The 16,949-nt window shown below is 42.8% G+C and overlaps 1 protein-coding gene across 1 annotated transcript in view; it reads left to right on the forward strand.

Moving 5' to 3' along the window:
* BIN3 (bridging integrator 3) overlaps window positions 1–16,949 on the forward strand; it is a 47,417-nt gene that overhangs the window by 10,891 nt on the left and 19,577 nt on the right. Inside the window, exon 2 of the mRNA XM_003793971.3 lies at window positions 15,802–15,850. Within this exon, the coding sequence (XP_003794019.1) occupies window positions 15,802–15,850 (49 nt within the window). The remainder of the gene's footprint in view (window positions 1–15,801; window positions 15,851–16,949) is intronic.

A 16,949-nucleotide genomic window follows, 5' to 3' on the forward strand; every position in this document is an offset into this window, starting at 1 on the left:
CCCCTGCCCTGGGGGAATGCCAGCTGGGGCTGCTCTCAGAGAGGCTGCGATGCTGACACTCTTGCCCCGCACCCTCTAAGGCAGCCGTTTCTCCTGAGGAGGTCCTGCGTGAAGCCAGGAGCCCAGGGAGCCTCTGCAGGGCAGTTGGCCACCACGCACCACTTCCTGCAAGAATGCCCCGAGTCAGTAGTGGAGACAATAGCATCTCTCCATCAAGGCACCTGCCCCCACTTTCTGCCTGTTTCTCTGGCAGAACGGGATTATATCTGCCATCTGGTAGCCTCGGAATAAACCCAGGAGCCCCCTCTCCTTCCCTCCTGTCCCATCCTCTGATAACTTCACCAGGCTTTACTTCTGAGGCCAGAGGCCCTCTCCTGTTTCTTGGTCTCCACTGGATACACTGTCCCTGGCCCCCAGCTGACTGGTGATACCCTTTTTAGGATCTGCTTGGGTCAGTTAAGGACTTGGGAGCCCAAAGACAATGGTATTACCTTTCTCTGTTCTTTAAATAGCCTTATCTAAGAGTAGCTTTCTTCAGGAACCTTCAATCAGAGTGCAGTATTTTTTAGAGCCCCTAGGGCAATGCCCTTATTTTGCTCATTCAGTGCTTACTAGGTGCATAAAACTAGACTCTAAGCTCTGTGAGATCATAGAATGAGTCTGTCTTATTCATCCTGATATCTCTAGAACCTAGCATGGTGCTTGGAACAGAGGTGGCCCTACCAATATTTACCGACTATTCAACCTTACTGAAGGTTGGAAATAGCACTGGGCCTAGTCCAGTGCTGGCAGGAGTTGCAAAGAAGTGTAACAGTCAGAGAGCAAGGCATATATACAGCAAAGTTCATCAGCCTTACCCTTTACCTCAGTCATGCAAAGACGGCTCAGTAGCAGGAGATGTATTTGCACAGTTCATCACAGTAATCGGCCATAGGAGAATAAACCAGTCATCTAAATGCATTCGCAGAAGGTATTCATAGAATTCAAAAACCTAATCCTTGTATAGTTTAGCAAACTAGGAGCAGAAAGATATTTTCTTACTATTAGGAACCTTGTTGGCTGAAATCAGCAGCTCCCATCATGTTTAAGAATGAAAGATCAAAGCATTCTTACCAAGGTCACATTTTTTCCTACACTCTCTAACTAATACAATAACACAAGATAAGAAAGTGCTATAAATATTGGGAAAGGGAATTTCATCATTTTCAAATGATAAGACCATCTAGAAAACCTAATTAGTTCTTTTTCCTACTTGAATTTCTTGAGCTATATAGGTTAAATATGTAGGCGTGGTGGCTGGTTTCAGGGAAAATGTACCAGGAAGATAAAATGAAAAAGAGAATCCCATTTACAGGATAACCAAAAATATAAAGTTCCCTGGAATGCACCTAATACATCTAGGGCTAAAAATTCTGTGGAAGGCCCATACCTATGACACACGTAGGGCTAAAAATGTCACATGGAAGTGTTCCTGTCGGCTCTTAGCATTTATAAAATAAATGTAGAAGTCCTACATGAAAAACTTTAAAGACTGAGGGACATAACAAGACGTGAATGAATGAAAAGAAATATCAGGACTCCGAATGAACAAACCTAAGATGTGGGTTCTTCAAAAACTTGATCTCTAAATATAATGCAACTCCAGTAATATCCTTATGGAAGGGTGGGGAGAAGGGTACACAGCAGGTCATTTTCATTAATTTATCTTGAATGATAGGAAGACATGAAAATAAAGAAGAAATCACCTAAAAAAGAAATTTAATAAGAAGGGATTTTCCTTACTAAATATTAAGGGGTGTTATAAACCTAAGTTACTAAACGTATGTTACTTACAAAAGACATCAGTCTATGATATGGAATGGTAGAAGTATTTAACACGGACAAAATAATTTTTCAAAGATGGAGTATTTTTTAAATCAGGTTAAAACAACTGGCTAGCCATATACTCAAACTCTAAAAGCAATAAAGATTTAAATACAGACTTGGTGCCTGTGGCTCAAGCGGCTAAGGCACCAGCCACATATACCTGAGCTGGCAGGTTCGAATCCAGCCCGGGCCCACCAAACAACAATGATGGCCACAACCAAAAAAATAGCCAGGTGTTGTGGCGGGTGCCTGTGGTCCCAGCTATTTGGGAGGTTGAGGTAGGAGACTCACTTGAGCCCAGGAGTTGGAGGTTGCTATGAGCTGTGAGAGCACGGCACTCTACCTAGGGGGACAGCTTGAGGCTCTGCCTCAAAAAAAAAAAAAAAGATTTAAATATAAAAAACAAACTAGTAAAGTTTAAATGGAAATGCAAGAGCCACTGACTAGCCCAAATAATCATAATAAAGTTGGAGGACTCACACTTCCCAATCTTTAAACTTATTGCAAAGCTGCAATAATTGAGATAGTTTGGTGCTATCCAAAAGATTGGCCTGCAGGTTAATGGAATAGAACTAAGAGTCCAGAAATAAACCCTGATTTATAGTCAGTTAATTTTTAACAAGGCTGCTGGCACACAATTCAATGGAAAATGAATAGTCTTTTCAACAAACAGTGCTGAGACAACTGGATAGCCACTTGCAAAGAAATGATTTTGGACCCCATGTACAGCATGTACAAAAATTAACTCAAAATAGATCAAAGGCCTACATGTAAGAGCTAAAACTGTGAAACTCATAGAAAAAAAGATAAGGATAAATCTTCATGAACTTGGATTTGGCCAAAGAGTCTTAGATAGAACACCAAAAGCACGAGCAACAACAAAAAAAGTAGGTAAATCGGACTTTATCAGAATGTAAACCTTTGCACTTCAGAGAACACCATTTAGAAATTGAGAAGCTGGCTTGGCGCCTGTGGCTCAAGTGACTAAGGTGCCAGCCATATACACCTGAGCTGGCGGGTTCAAATCCAGCCCGGCCCTCCAAACAACTGTGATAGCTACAACCAAAAAATAGCTGGGCATCGTGGCGGGCACCTGAAGTCCCAGCTACTTGGGAGGCTGAGGCAGGAGAATCCCTTGAGCCCAGAGCTGGAGGTTGCTGTGAGCTGTGATGCCATAGCACTTTACCTAGGGGGAACAGCTTGAGGTTCTGTCTCAAAAAAAAAAAAAGAAAGAAAGAAATTGAAAAGCCAACAGTGACGAATGAGAGAAAATATTTATTCTGATTAGGGGCTTGTACCCAGGATATACAAAGAACTCTTAACAACTCAACAATAAAAAAGCCAACCGGATTTTAGAGGGAGCCAGGGATTTGAAGGCAGACAAATGACGAATAAACATTTGAAAAGATGCTCAGGGCCCTTAGCCATTAGAGAGAGATGCAAATGAAAGCCACAATGACATGCTACCTCCTACCCACTAGGATGGCTAAAACCAAAAAACGGACATTAAAAACTACTGGTGAGGATGTGAAGGAATTGGATCCCTCCTACACCATTGGTGGGAATGTGAAGTCTGGTCTGGCAGATCCTCAAGAGATTAATTATAGAGTGACTATATGACCCAGCAATTCTGCTCCTAAATATATGTCCAGGAGAAACAAAAACACGTTCGTATAAAATCTTGCCTATAGATGTTAGGCAAGTGGTGGGTTCAAATTATTAATTTGCCAATTATTATTAATAGCCAAATTATTAATAGCCAAAAAGGGGAAACAACCCAAGTATCTGTTAGCTGGTGAGTGGATAAAGAAAATGTGGTGTACCCATCCGTTCAGGAAGGATGTAGTGATTTTTTTTTAAAAGAATGAATTAGTGATACATCCTACAATGTGGTTGACTTTGGAAAATGTTTTGATAAATGAAAAAGGCCAACATAAAAAGCCACATATTATATAATTCCATTCATGTGAAATGTCCAGAAAAGGCAAATCCATAGAGAAAAGGTAGAATCGTGGTTGCCAGAGGCTGGAAGGAAAGGAGTTACTTGCTAATAGTCTGGGGTTATTTTTTCATGTGTTGAAAAAGTTCTGAAATGAGATAGCGGTGATTTTTGCTCGTGTGTAGGGATATACTAAAACCCCTGAATTTGTACACTTTAAAATAAGGGTGAATGTTGTGGTGTGTGAATTCTCTCTCCGTAAAGCCATTATTTAAAATTAAGCCAGATTCTGAGTAAAGATGACAGATTGAATATAGACATCTCATTTACCTCGCTCACCAAGCCCACAAGAAAAACACAGCCAAACAATTTTTGTGAGGCATCAATTCATAGAAGAGATATCAACAACCAAATCTGGGAATCGGAGAGTGCAGTTACATGAGGTAACGGACCTAGTAGTTCTAAGAAAGCCAAATCCTAAACTGGCATTTGGGAAAACCAAGAGCCATCCTACATGTATGTCCCAGAATTCTCAAAGTTGGTGGTACAGAGCACCCCTAGAAGTCAGGGGCAGCTGGGGGCTTGGGTCAGGATTGGTTGAAAGCTCCTTATGAGTAAGTTTAGAGCCCCAGTGTCGTTTTACCTGGACGACTGTCCCTGCCCCACCCTCGCAGAAGAGCGGAGTCCCCCACCTCCAAAGAGTTCTGTACTAGGGGACAGAACAATGGATTTATTGCATGAAACTAATAAAGCATAGCCTCAGTGCCCCGACTTGCATGGACCTTGTTCAAAGCCCTGGAAGGAGCTGTAGCCATGTTGTGGCCTGTTTTTGTAAACTGGAAACAAAGTATTTACACTGCAGTTAGTTAAGAGAACCTTTGTCCTCCCTTCCTGCTCTTTCTTCTTCATACTGCCCCTCTTATCAGGCAGCTTTGGGGTGGCATAGGTCTTTGGGGAGGTCGAGACTAGGAGGTAGAGTCTCGGGAGTAGAGACTAGGAGGTAGAGACTGGGAATATACTGGGAGTTTTTGTTTTGTTGTGTTTTTGTTTATTTTATAGTAGTTTTTATTTTTGAGAGAGACACTTATAGGATGAGTTCTTGTGGATAGATAGTGCTATTTAAAATACTCTGTTGAGTCAATGCCTTTATTAAGGAGCAACCCCAAATATAATAAGCAGCCCTTTGAGGATATGATTCTTATTTCCTGATAGTTCTGATTAAGAGTTGAGGTTTATGTATTTCTTTTTATTGTTTGGGATTCGTTGCGGGTACAAAGATACTGCAGCTCAATTTACAATCACTAAATGTGCAAACAACCTAAATGCCCACCAACCTAGGAATGGATTAACAAGCTGTGGTATATGTATACTGTGGAATACTATTCAGCCATTAAAAAAGATGGAGACTTTGCATCTTTGGATTAACCTAGATTGAGGGAATATACCATTTGTCTTAGCTGCAATTTGTGAAGACATGTTTGGAAAATTTTTAGCAAAACAAGTAAGAAATTACAGACTCCTGAGTTGGAAACACAAAGAGTGCCAAAAATACATATACACATTTTAAGCAAAGAAAAAACTGTATTAAAATTGTTTTAGTATATACCAATAGCAAAAGATGAATACAAGTCACGTTAACGTCTGCAGGCACAAGAGGTGCTCAAAGTGGTCGCCGTCTGTGTCCAGACACTTCTGGTTTTAGCCAACTACTGCTTGATCAACGTTGACCCAACTGTTCATTTGCATTGCTGAACATGCCATTTTAATTTCTTCCCGAAGTACCACCAGTTAGCCAACTTTCTGTGGTACACCACATCCTTTAAGGTCCCCCTCCAGGTAGAAGTCACGGGGTCTTAAGTCAGGAGAACGTGCAGGAACCCCAGCTGCACCTCTTCATCCTAGCCAATGTCCTGACACATTCTCATCAAGGTAAACGCTCATCTTGCTGCATGTAATAATCTTGGGATGAAAACTTTCTATTTTGCTGTTTCAAGAATGCATCCTACCGTGTTTCGCCAAAAATAAGACACTGTCTTATATTTATTTTTTTCTCAAGAAGACACACTAGGGCTTATTTTCAGGGGATGTCTCCTCTCTGCACCAAAATGCATGATGTGGCTATGCAGCATATCTGCATAGCCACACCCATCACTAAGTCTTATTTTTTTTTTGACCGGGGCTGGGTTTGAACCCACCACTTCCAGCATATGGGACTGGCGCCTTACTCCTTTGAGCCACAGGCACTGCCCCATCACTAGGTCTTATTATTGGGGTAGGGCTTATATTTAACAAATGTATAGACATTCTGTTAGGGCTTATTTTTTGGGTAGGTCTTATTTTCAGGGAAACACGGTATGCCTGTTCTACTAACTTCTACTTCCATGGTAGACTTCTGTGGCAAGCATGTAAACTGTCCCAACATCACAGCAGAAGAAGCAGGACGTGTTGGTATGCGAGGCCTCCTGGATCTTCCCCTGTGCACATCACACACAGCACCGTGTGTCTCAGACTTATCACAAATGCATGCAGTTGTCAGGCATGTTGGAGGTTCTGTTGCATACTCAGGCCCACATTGTACTTCCACAACATTCTCCAATTTCAAGTACCACTTCCCAGTGATCTTGTGCTCTTCAACCGACAACGGTGCTTCTGCCATTTTCTTTGACTGTCCTGCCTGTCCCATGGCGAAACTAGCATTCATTTGATCAATGCCGTCTTTTGAGACTTTGCTACTGTAATTCAGTTTATCTTCAAAAAGTAATACGTAGATAACATCTCTTAAAATGTGTGTATATTTTTTTGCTACCCCAGTATATGAAAAGTACCTTTTTGGTCATCTTTGCATTTATTTAAACATTAAGGGGGAAATTGGATAAATAATGGAACACAAAAGCGATAAAGGTGATCAATTAAAGCAGTAGAAATCATTCAAGTAAGGTGTAACTAGGCATTTCAGATTGTATCAAAAGCTAGTAATCCAGCAAGAGAAGAACAGATTTAAATAGGAGAAAAAGGGTGGTGCCTGTGGCTCAGTGAGTAGGGTGTCAGCCCCATATACTGAGGGTGGTGAGTTCAAACCCAGCCCCAGCTGAACTGCAACAACAAAAATAAAAATAAAAACAAGAAAAGATTGATAATCCAGTTAACAAAGAGAAGGAGCAAATTATGAACACACTGATAAAACATTTCAATTCGGGTACATTTAATGTGAAAGACATAATGAAAATAAGAAAACTTGTGATATGCCCACCTACAAGGATATTAATGACAAACTGGTTGTCATTATTACTTTAAAGAACGTTTAAAATTAGTCACTGTAGGCTCAGTGCACATCACTCAGTAGGTGGGGCGCTGGCCATGTACACTGGGGCTGGTAGGTTTGAACCTGGCGCAGGGCCTGCTAAACAACAGTGACAACTACAACAAAAAATAGCTGGGCGTTGTGGCAGGCACCTGTAGTCCCAGCTACTCGGGAGGCTGAGGCAAGAGAATTGTCTAAGCCCAAGAGCTGGAGTTTGCTGTGAGCTGTGACACCACAGCACCCTACTGAGGGCAACAAAGTGAAACTCTTGTCTCTTAAAAAACAAAACAAAATAAAAGTGTCTATACACAAACATACAAAAGTGAAAGGCAAACACCAAGCCTAGAAAAAAATCCTGATATACAAGCCAAGGGGGTTGGGGGTAAAGTGTAAACTGTTTCAATCTTTTAAATCTTTTTTTGTCTCCCTGTCACATGAGCGAGCAGGTAGCCAAGAATTACCACTCACCCAAGGAAAGCATTTAGTGTGAAAAATAAAGACTAAACAAGCAAAAACAACTTGGAGAGAAACTGATGCTAAAGGAAGAAGAGACTTTTTTTTTAAGGTATTGTTAATATCCTTAGGGAGAGAAGACATCTGTGAAGTAAAAACTGAATACTTGAAAAATAAAGACAGCCTGAAAATCAAGAAGCGCTCTTGGACATTAAAAAAATCTGATAGCAGAAATGAAAAAAACTCTTTAAGAAGTGTTAGAAGATAACATTGAGGAAACAGAAATTAGAGAGACAGCATCAAAATTATACCAATTTCAGAAATAAGGCACAGAGAATGGAGGAGAAGAAATCAGTAACAATGAAGTTTTTTTTTTTAATCCCTAAACTAAAAGATTATAAATTGACAAGTTGAACAAAATAGACCCATAAAGCATGCACATCATTATGAAATTTTACAACACTGGGACAAACATAAGATTGCATAAATAAAACAAAAAACATGTCACATACAAAGGATAGGAATCAGAATGGCTTCCAACTTCACCGCAACAGCAGTAAAGTAGAAGACAGGGAAGTAATGCCTTTGAAATTCTGAAAGCAATTATGTTCAGCATGTGATTCTGTACCCAGCCAAACTAGCCTGCGGGTAGAATACAAAGTTTTTAGGACATGCAAGGTCTCAAAAATGATTTCCCACATGCTTTGTTTCTACCCAAAATAAGGAGTAAACCAATAAAAAAGGAGATCAGGAGCTAATCATAGGAGAGAAGTCAAAGGAACCCCAGCATTTGTGGTGAAGGGAGAGCTGAGGATAATAGCAGCACACTCTGGGTGGCAGACAGGGGGCCTACAGCTCTAATGCAGACTACTGTAAGAAGATGCAAATGAAAGTATACCTGATATGAATGAATTTATCAATAGTAGGGTTAGACTAAATGAATTAGGGCTAAGTACATAGACAGTTAAATGAAAGTAAAACAATTATCACTTTTAGGGAAAGTAAAAAATTAACAGTGTTATTAACTATGTATTGCTGCATAACAAGTTACCTCACACCTTAATGGCTTGAAAGAACAATAACCAGTTTCTGCTAGTCAGGAATTTGAAAGTGGCTTAGCTGAGGTCTGCCTTGGTAACTCTTAGGAGGTGTGTTTCAGTACGTAAGTAGTGACTAAAGCTGAACAAATTGCTGGCTACCGCTTGCAAGATGGAAAACAAATCACAATGTCCTCGTAATTGTTTACTTAATATTGACCTAAGCAAGTTATAACTATATTGAGAAGTGGAGTCGGAAGTATGTCCTTGTGGAGAAAGGACAGGCTCCTGAAAGTGTTTTACTTGTGTAGTTAAATCCTCATCTTCCAAAATAAAAAGTCAATAGTTAGAGCCTAAAAGCCTAACAAATCTGTAGGTGGCATTATAAACATTTTCTTTAGATGTACAAAGGGAAATACCAAAAAAAACCCCAGCTAAGTTGAAAGTGGTTGTCTCTGGCAAATGAGATTAATGGAGCCTAGAACTAATCTTGTACTTAAGAAATACCATTGTCTTATTAAACCATATGTATGTATAACTTTGACAAAAGTAGAACTTAGATTAATGAAAGAAAGTCAGTAAAGTAATAAAGTAAATAGAGGTGAATAGTTTGTAAATTGTCAGTGTGAAGAGAGCAAATGTTTCGGGACGGCGCCTGTGGCTTAAAGAGGTAGGGCGCCGGCTCCATATGCCGGAGGTGGAGGGTTCAAACCCAGCCCCGGCCAAAAATAAAAAAAAAAATTAATTAATTAATAAATAAAATGATTAAAAAAAAAAGAGCAAATGTTTCTCAGTATAATGTCAGAAGAAGAAATCACAAAAGAAAAGATGGGTTTTGTGTATTTGCCTTCATACTAATCAAAAGTGCCTGTACACAAACATACAAAAGTGAAAGGCAAACACCAAGCCAGGAAAAAATCCTGACATACAAGCCACAGAGGGGAGCAAAGTTAAAAGTATAAATTGTTTCAATCTTTTAAAAAATGTTAACTATTTCAATCTGTCTCTAGGGCAGTTTGGTAAAATATATCAAAGCCTTGAACATGTATATATCCTTGACCCAGCAGTTGCAATTCTGAGAATTGGTCCTGTGTGACAAATCCTTGGTGTACATAAAGATTTAGCTATTCGGGCAGCGCCTGTGGCTCAGTGAGTCGGGTGCTGGCCCCATATACCGAGGGTGGTGGGTGTGAACCTGGCCCCAGCCAAACTGCAACAAAAAAATAGCCAGGGGTTGTGGCGGGTGCCTGTAGTCCCAGCTACTCGGGAGGCTGAGGCAAGAGAATCACCTGAGCTGAAGAGCTGGAGGTTGCTGTGAGCACAACACTCTACCGAGGGTGACAAAAGGAGACTCTGTCTCTTTAAAAAAAAAAAAAAAAAATTTAGCTATTTGATTTAGTGGTTAGGTTTTTTATTTATAATAGAAGAAAAACAGAAAATAGAAGCAATTGAAATGACCAACAGTAAATGATTCGTGTTGCAGAAATAAAACTAGTGGTATGCTTTCATTATACATCTATGCTACTAGTTGTATTTCTGTAGCTCTTAAAAATCAGAATGATGAGAAATGATGATATATAAACTTTTGTGGGAGCAGGTATGGCTGCTCACACCTATAATCCCAGCACTTTGAGAGGCTGATATAGGAGGATCACTGGAGGCCAAGAGTTCAAGACTCCTGTCTAGACCCAGAGTTCAAGACATAGTGAGATCCTATCTCTAAAAAAAATTAAAAATACAAAAATTAGCCAGACATATAAATGTATGTGTATAGTCCTGACTACTCAGGAGGCTGAGGCAGGAGGATCACCTGAGCCCAGAAGTTGGAGGTTGCAATGAGCTATGAGCTATGGTCACACCACTGCTCTCCAGCCCAGGTGACAGAGTGAGACCCTGTCTCTAAAAGCTAAATAAATTTATGATATTTATTTTGTTTACTTGTAAAAGCTATGTAAATATTGAATGCTGAGTTCCTCCACTGATTCTGGGGCTGGGGCAGAAAATGTACAAGATGAGCCACTGTGACTCGGGGTGCTTATTTTTGACTTTGGGGGGTGTGTGTGTGTGTTTATGTTTTATCCTTTGTGTTTTTCCTTGTCTTTCAAGTTTTTAACACTGATCAAGTGCTATTTTTGTAGTCAAGGGGAAAATAAAGGAACAAGGAGTTTTTTGGTTTATTTGAGAAGAATATGGAAAGCACAAAGAAGAAACCAGCAATCATATTCTCACCACCCAGAATTAACCACTACTAACATTTGCTTCAGGTGTTTGTCTTCCTGCAAAGTTTCCAAATATAATTAACAACACCAGAACATTAACCCTGGTCATCTTTTAGATAGGAGACGATGGCTAGAGGAGGGAGTTTTCCCGTCCTTTCCACCCTCCCTTTCTCCCTCTCTTTCTTATTTTCTACATTTCTTAGTTTTTCTCTGATAGCGTGTTTTTACTTTTATAATTTTTTTAAAACTTTTTTTTCTGATGAGCCTATTTTGCTTTGGAAGGGTATTATAAACTGTAATTAACTGTAACGGGTAAAATATTTTTAAATAAGTCTCAGACAAGCAGGGTTTTAGACCTGAGACCATCTTTGCTTAGGCAAGAAAGAAAGAAGGCATTCCATATTGGTGGAGTGGTCTCAGGGCCTAGCTGTCTTGGGCAATCCAAGTTGTCCTGATGGCATGTCCTCAAAAACATCCTACTTTGGGACAGGAAATAAGGAGTCTAGATTTGGGGGATTAACAGCCAGTTGGCTGAATCCGCGTAGTTGTATTGGGTGAATGGGAAAGAAGATCAAAAGGAAGGTTGGGACCATGTCATAGAGGCTTGTTGAATGCTGAGTTCCTCCACTGATTCTGGGGCTGGGACAGAAGGTGTACAAGATGAGCCTGGAGCATCTGGTAGTGACAGAAAGTTAGGAGGTCCCTAACAGAACACACACACTAGGAGATCCCTAAGAGAACACACACACTGATGGGGCACATCAAAAGGATGTAGGCGCCAACCAAAAGACCTACCAGTGTGCAAAGCTAGAACGGTTTGAGCATCTAAATAAAATAGTAGTAGATTGTAACCCAAAGTGTAAGGTTAATATCTATGCTGATAAATTAACAGGGCTTTACGGAGTGGCTTTCTCCCAAAGAGCACAGAAGAAAGCTGGGAAAGACAGCTTCAGCCTGTGGTCAGGGTCCACGTCAATAGGAAAGAGCCACGTCGATTTCCTGGACCCTTCTCCTGATGTGTTGATGAGAGCTCTTTGGCTCTGTAGTCTTCCTCCCCAAAACCCTTAACTCCATCTGATCAGGGAAAAAAACAGGCAAATCCCAGTTGGGGCACATTCGATAAAATACCTGACCAGCACTCCTTGAAATTGTCAAGGTCACCAAAAACAGGGAGAGTTTGAGAAACTATCACAGCCCAGAGGAGCCTCAGGGGATATAATAATCAACTGTAACTGCGGGGGAGGGGTCCTGGGGCTGAAAAAAAGGACATCTGAATATAGTCACGAAAAGATCAACATTGGGCAATTGTGACAAATACACCAGGCTGATATCAAAGGCACCGTACGTACTGATACAAACTGAGTGCGGGGACATGGAAATTAGATACTTCCTTCACAATTTTGCTATAAACCTGAAATAAAAAGCTTATTTATCTATCTATCTATTTTTTGAGACAGAGTCTCACTCTGTTGCCCAGGCTAGAGTGCCGGGGCATCAGCCTAGCTCACAGCAACCTCACACTCCTGGGCTCAAGCAGTCTTCCTGCCTCAGCCTCCTGAGTAGCTGGGACTATAGGTGCCCTCCACAATGCCTGGCTCATTTTTCTAATTTTAGTGAAAATGGGGTCTCAGTCTTGCTCAGGCTAGTCCTGAGCTCCTGAGCTCAAGGAGGCCTCACCTTGGCCTCCCAGAGTGCTGGGATCATGGACATGAGCCACCACACCCAACCAAAAAGCATATTTTCAAAAATGTGTTCTTTTATCACAGCATTTTTCAACCTTTTTTATCTCAAGGCACACTTTAACCTGTAGTTAAACTTTTGCAGCACACTTAAATTCTGTTGATCAAAAACAAAAAAGTTAGAAAAAGAATATACTTGCTGTGCTTTGAACTAAATAATTCATCTTTAAAAATTTTCACAGCACCGGGTGGCATCTGTGGCTCAGTGAGTAGGGCGCCGGCCCCATATACCGAGGGTGGGGGGTTCAAACCCAGCCCCGGCCAAACTGCAACAAAAAATAGCTGGGCACTGTGGCAGGCACCTATAGTCCCAGCTATTTGGGAGGCTGAGACAAGAGATTCACCTAAGCCCAAGATCTGGAGGCTGCTGTGAGCTGTGACGCCCCAACACTCTACCAAGGGTGATAAAGTGAGACTGTCTGTAAAAAAAAAAAAAAAAAATTCATAGCACAGATGTGTGCACAGCACAGCAGTGGAAAATCAAAATTGTCAGAACAGTATGGTAAAGTTGTATGTGATCAGCTGCCGCTGTGGTGGAAACTCGGCGGCTGGTTCAGTCCGCATAGCACACGTAACCTCTCACAGGTGACCAGCTCGGCACATGTGCAGTCCCCTATTGTTCCCAGTCCTTTAAAGAGTGATGGGGCCATTCTCATTCTGGTACAGTAGGATGACACACTATTATAAGATACTCCAGGCTGGTCTTGTCCACTTCCTGCTCCAGCCCTAGAATCAGTGAAGGTCAAATACACATACCAAGTCCATGTGAAAAGAGTACTGAACTGTGAGTCCTAGAGGACAAAACTGGGCCAGAAGCTGAGAGTTCAGACTCTTTGTTCCTGGTTCTCTTGTGAACCAGCAGAGTGACCCTGGGCTAGTCACTGACCCTCCCTGGATCTGCTTTCTCCTCTACAAAATGAGAGGGTTGAACTGGAAAAAAATTTCTATGGTAACTTACAGTTCTAAAAATACTGTGATTCTAAATTAAGATTTAGAGAAAGGCTGTGGCACCACAGATAATGGAATCTGAGTTCCTAATTTCTTGGTCCCTAGATTGTAGTACTAGACGCCAAGAATCATTTTGAAGACCACTCAGAATTCTTTAGAATTCTCATCCTACTTCCCATCTTTTTAGAATGGGGATTCAGTTTAGAATTCCAGTGTTACCCAAGCAGAAGGGACCATGCCGTCCACCTCCTTTGTTTCCTAGTTTAAGGCTCCAGAGATTGTGATTCAAGTCACAGAACTAGTCAGAGACAGACACAGGTTTTCTGAGATCTGGTCTGGAGCTTTGCAGACTCCAGCCTGCTTCCCACAGAGCACGAGCAGTATTTTTGCAATGCCACCAGGACCTCATTTGTACTGTCTCCAAAGTGGTCCTTGAGGGCAATTGTTCACTGTCCAAAACCATTTTGCCTGTCAGTTCCAATCCCTGATTGTAGGCAAAGTAACCCGGGCCTTGGGGAGACAACTCATTCCCCCTTGAACCTTTCCCTGTAGGTCTGAGAAGGAGAAATCGCAATTTCATTTTTTCTTTCCTTTCCAGTTCCATACCTTACCTAATTCCCCTCTAGCCACTGTTTAGCCAGAGATTGTTTGCCTCAGCCAGTCCCCAAAGGGTTAACATTCCCAAACTACGGGACTGAGTTAACAATAAACAGGATGTCCTCCAGAAATTAAATTTAAACCACTGTGACTCAGGCTGGCCCATCCCCTCAACTAGATCCTTGTCTGGGGCTATTATCGGTGGTTAATTATACTGTTGGGTTTAGCAACAGTATCTGGTCACTTTGGGCCAAAAGAAAGCAGGTTTGGAAAGGGGGAGCATGGAGGGAAGGGTGGGACTCAGGCTCAGTGGAGTGGATTGGAAGCGGGAGGTTTGAATTGAAGAGCCTCTGCCCATTCCTAAGAGCCAAAAGGCAAGGAGATGTGGGAACAGCTGAGGGAGCAGCGTCTTTCCCAGCTGATCCCAGGGGTTCTTAAGCCTCTTGTTGCTTGGACTTGGGGAGCCTCCCCTTTCTGCATCTCTTGGGATATGCTCTGTGGCTTTCTAGCCTGGCCACAGTTCTTCACAGAGAATATTCAGTGCCATAAGGAAGCTTCTAAATTATCTGCTTTAATCCACCCACTTTACAGAGCAGGAAATGAAGGCTCAGTGTAGTCGTCGTGTGTCCAAGGGCAGCCTGCTCATTGCAGGTGGAGCTATGCTAGGGCTCAAGTTTGGACTCCTAGACCCGTGGTCATCTTTCTATTACCCCAAGCTGTCTTCTCTTTCAAAGTGGGAAGTCTGAGGTACAGAGCTTCAGAGCACATTCAAGGCAGACTTGGGCTGGATTTCAGATTCTTCTCCAAGTCAGCTGCATTTAGATTTTGTCAGTTTTCCCAGGGAAATAGCCCAGCCTGGCCAGTCATTAATGTCCCTGTAATTTCTCATCTCTCTCCATCCTCTGTCCTCCCAAGAAACATCGCGATCCAGTGCACCCCTTCCCTTTGTGTAGGGAAGCAGTGGGGCCCCTCGTATAGACCAGAAGTGATTTTGGTGGTGTTTTTATGCAGGTGTGTCTTCAGGGATGATAGCTATTACTGTGAGTCTGACTTCTGACTTTCCACCTCCTCAATACACAAGGTTTATAGTGATTATTTGCAGAGTGTCCCCTCTTCCTGCCCTTGCCTTTTTAATATTTAAAGGACAGTGTATCCGGGCATGGTGGCTCATGCCTATAATCCTAGCCACTCTGGGAGACCGAGGCAGGCAGATTGCCTGAGCTCATGAGTTCGAGACCAGTCTAAGCCAAAGCAAGACCCCATCTCTAAAAATAGCCGGCATTATGGTAGGCGCCTCTACTCCCAGCTACTTGGGAGGCTGAGGCAAGAGAATCACTTGAGCCTAAGGTTGCTGTGAGCTGTGACACTACAGCACTCTACCACGAGTGACAAAGTGAGACTCTGTCTCAAGAAATAACAATAAGAAATAAAGGATGGTCCGTTAGGGAAGATGCTCTGGGCAGAAGGTGATGCCCAAGAACCTGCACCTGGTATAGTTGATGGGAGGTTCTGGTTCTCTCAGAACCAAGCTGGGATGCTGACGTTGCTACGTCGGCCAGGGCAGGGGGCCCAGGTCCAGGCAGCTGGCCACTGCTGCCCTTCCTCACCCTCCTGGAGGACAGTGGCCTATATCGCATTGACTCTTTCGCCCACATCCTTCCCCATTTCTCACAATATTTTTCTTTGTCTCTTTCTCTTACAGGATCCCTTTTAAGATTACGCAGCCCAAGAAACAGATTGTTCCCAAAACAGTGAGTAACCCAATTGTTTCACTCTGAGATAGCAGCTCTGTGTCACGTGACCTTTGCATAGCACCAGAGCTTTGACTCAACACTCGTAGGGCTGGGAAGGCAGCAACTTGGGCCTCATTCCCACTCGTGGAGATCTGGATCCTCACGTAGACTGGGGCTTGGAGGGGCCTTCTCTCCCAGACACACTTTCCCCCGGAGGTCAGTTACCTGGTCTCCTCTCCACCCTTGGGCAGGTAGAAGACCTAGGTCGCAGAGGTGGGACGAAGGTCCACCTCTAGGAGCTGGCCTGGAGGTCTACACCTTTCCTCTCAGGGCTCCTGAAACAGATCCCCATCCCAGGCCAGTACTACTGTCATTTCAACTCCAGAAATGACCAGAAAATTTGTCCAGGTGGCCTGAGGCCATTTCTCTCCAGTCCAGATGCATTCTTGGCAGTGATCCAGAGTCACTCAGCAGGAGAGGATGACTGAATCCTGCCACCCCCCTTTAAGCCCACGGTTTTTATCCCCGTTTTATCTCCAGGATGGGAGAGGATGAGAATCATAGATTCTTAGAAAGTTAGGGCTGGAAGCCTGAGGCAGTCATTTGGGATCCCCCCTCCCCATTTTCCCTGATGAAACAGCTAGCTCCAGGAAGAGAGTGGCAGTGACTTTCTGTGGTTCTCAAAGCCCCGCACTGGCGGAGCTAGAATTAGAACTCAGGTTTGAGGCTGGGCGCAGTGGCTCAGACTTGTAATCCCAGCACTCTGAGAGGCCGAAGCAGGAGGATCACTTGAGCTCAGGAGTTTGACACCAGCCTAAGCAACAGCAAGAACCCGTCTGTACTAAAAATAGAAAAATTAGCCAGGGATGGTGGCTGGCACCTGTAGTCCCAGCTACTCCGGAGGCTGAGGTAGGAACATTGCTTGAGCCCAGGAGTCTGAGGATGCAGTGAGCTGTGATGACACCACTGCCCTCTAGCTAGAGTGACAGAGTGAGACCCTGTCTCAAAAAAAAAAAAGGTTCGGCTTGGCACCTATAGCTCAACCGGCTAAGGCGCCAGCCACGTACACCTAAGGTGACGGGTTCGAATCCCCAGCCCGGACCCGCCAAACAACAAT

The sequence above is a fragment of the Otolemur garnettii genome, unplaced genomic scaffold (assembly GCF_000181295.1).
Source record: "Otolemur garnettii isolate 467f Iridium unplaced genomic scaffold, OtoGar3 scaffold00074, whole genome shotgun sequence".
Classification (NCBI taxonomy): Eukaryota; Metazoa; Chordata; class Mammalia; order Primates; family Galagidae; genus Otolemur; species Otolemur garnettii.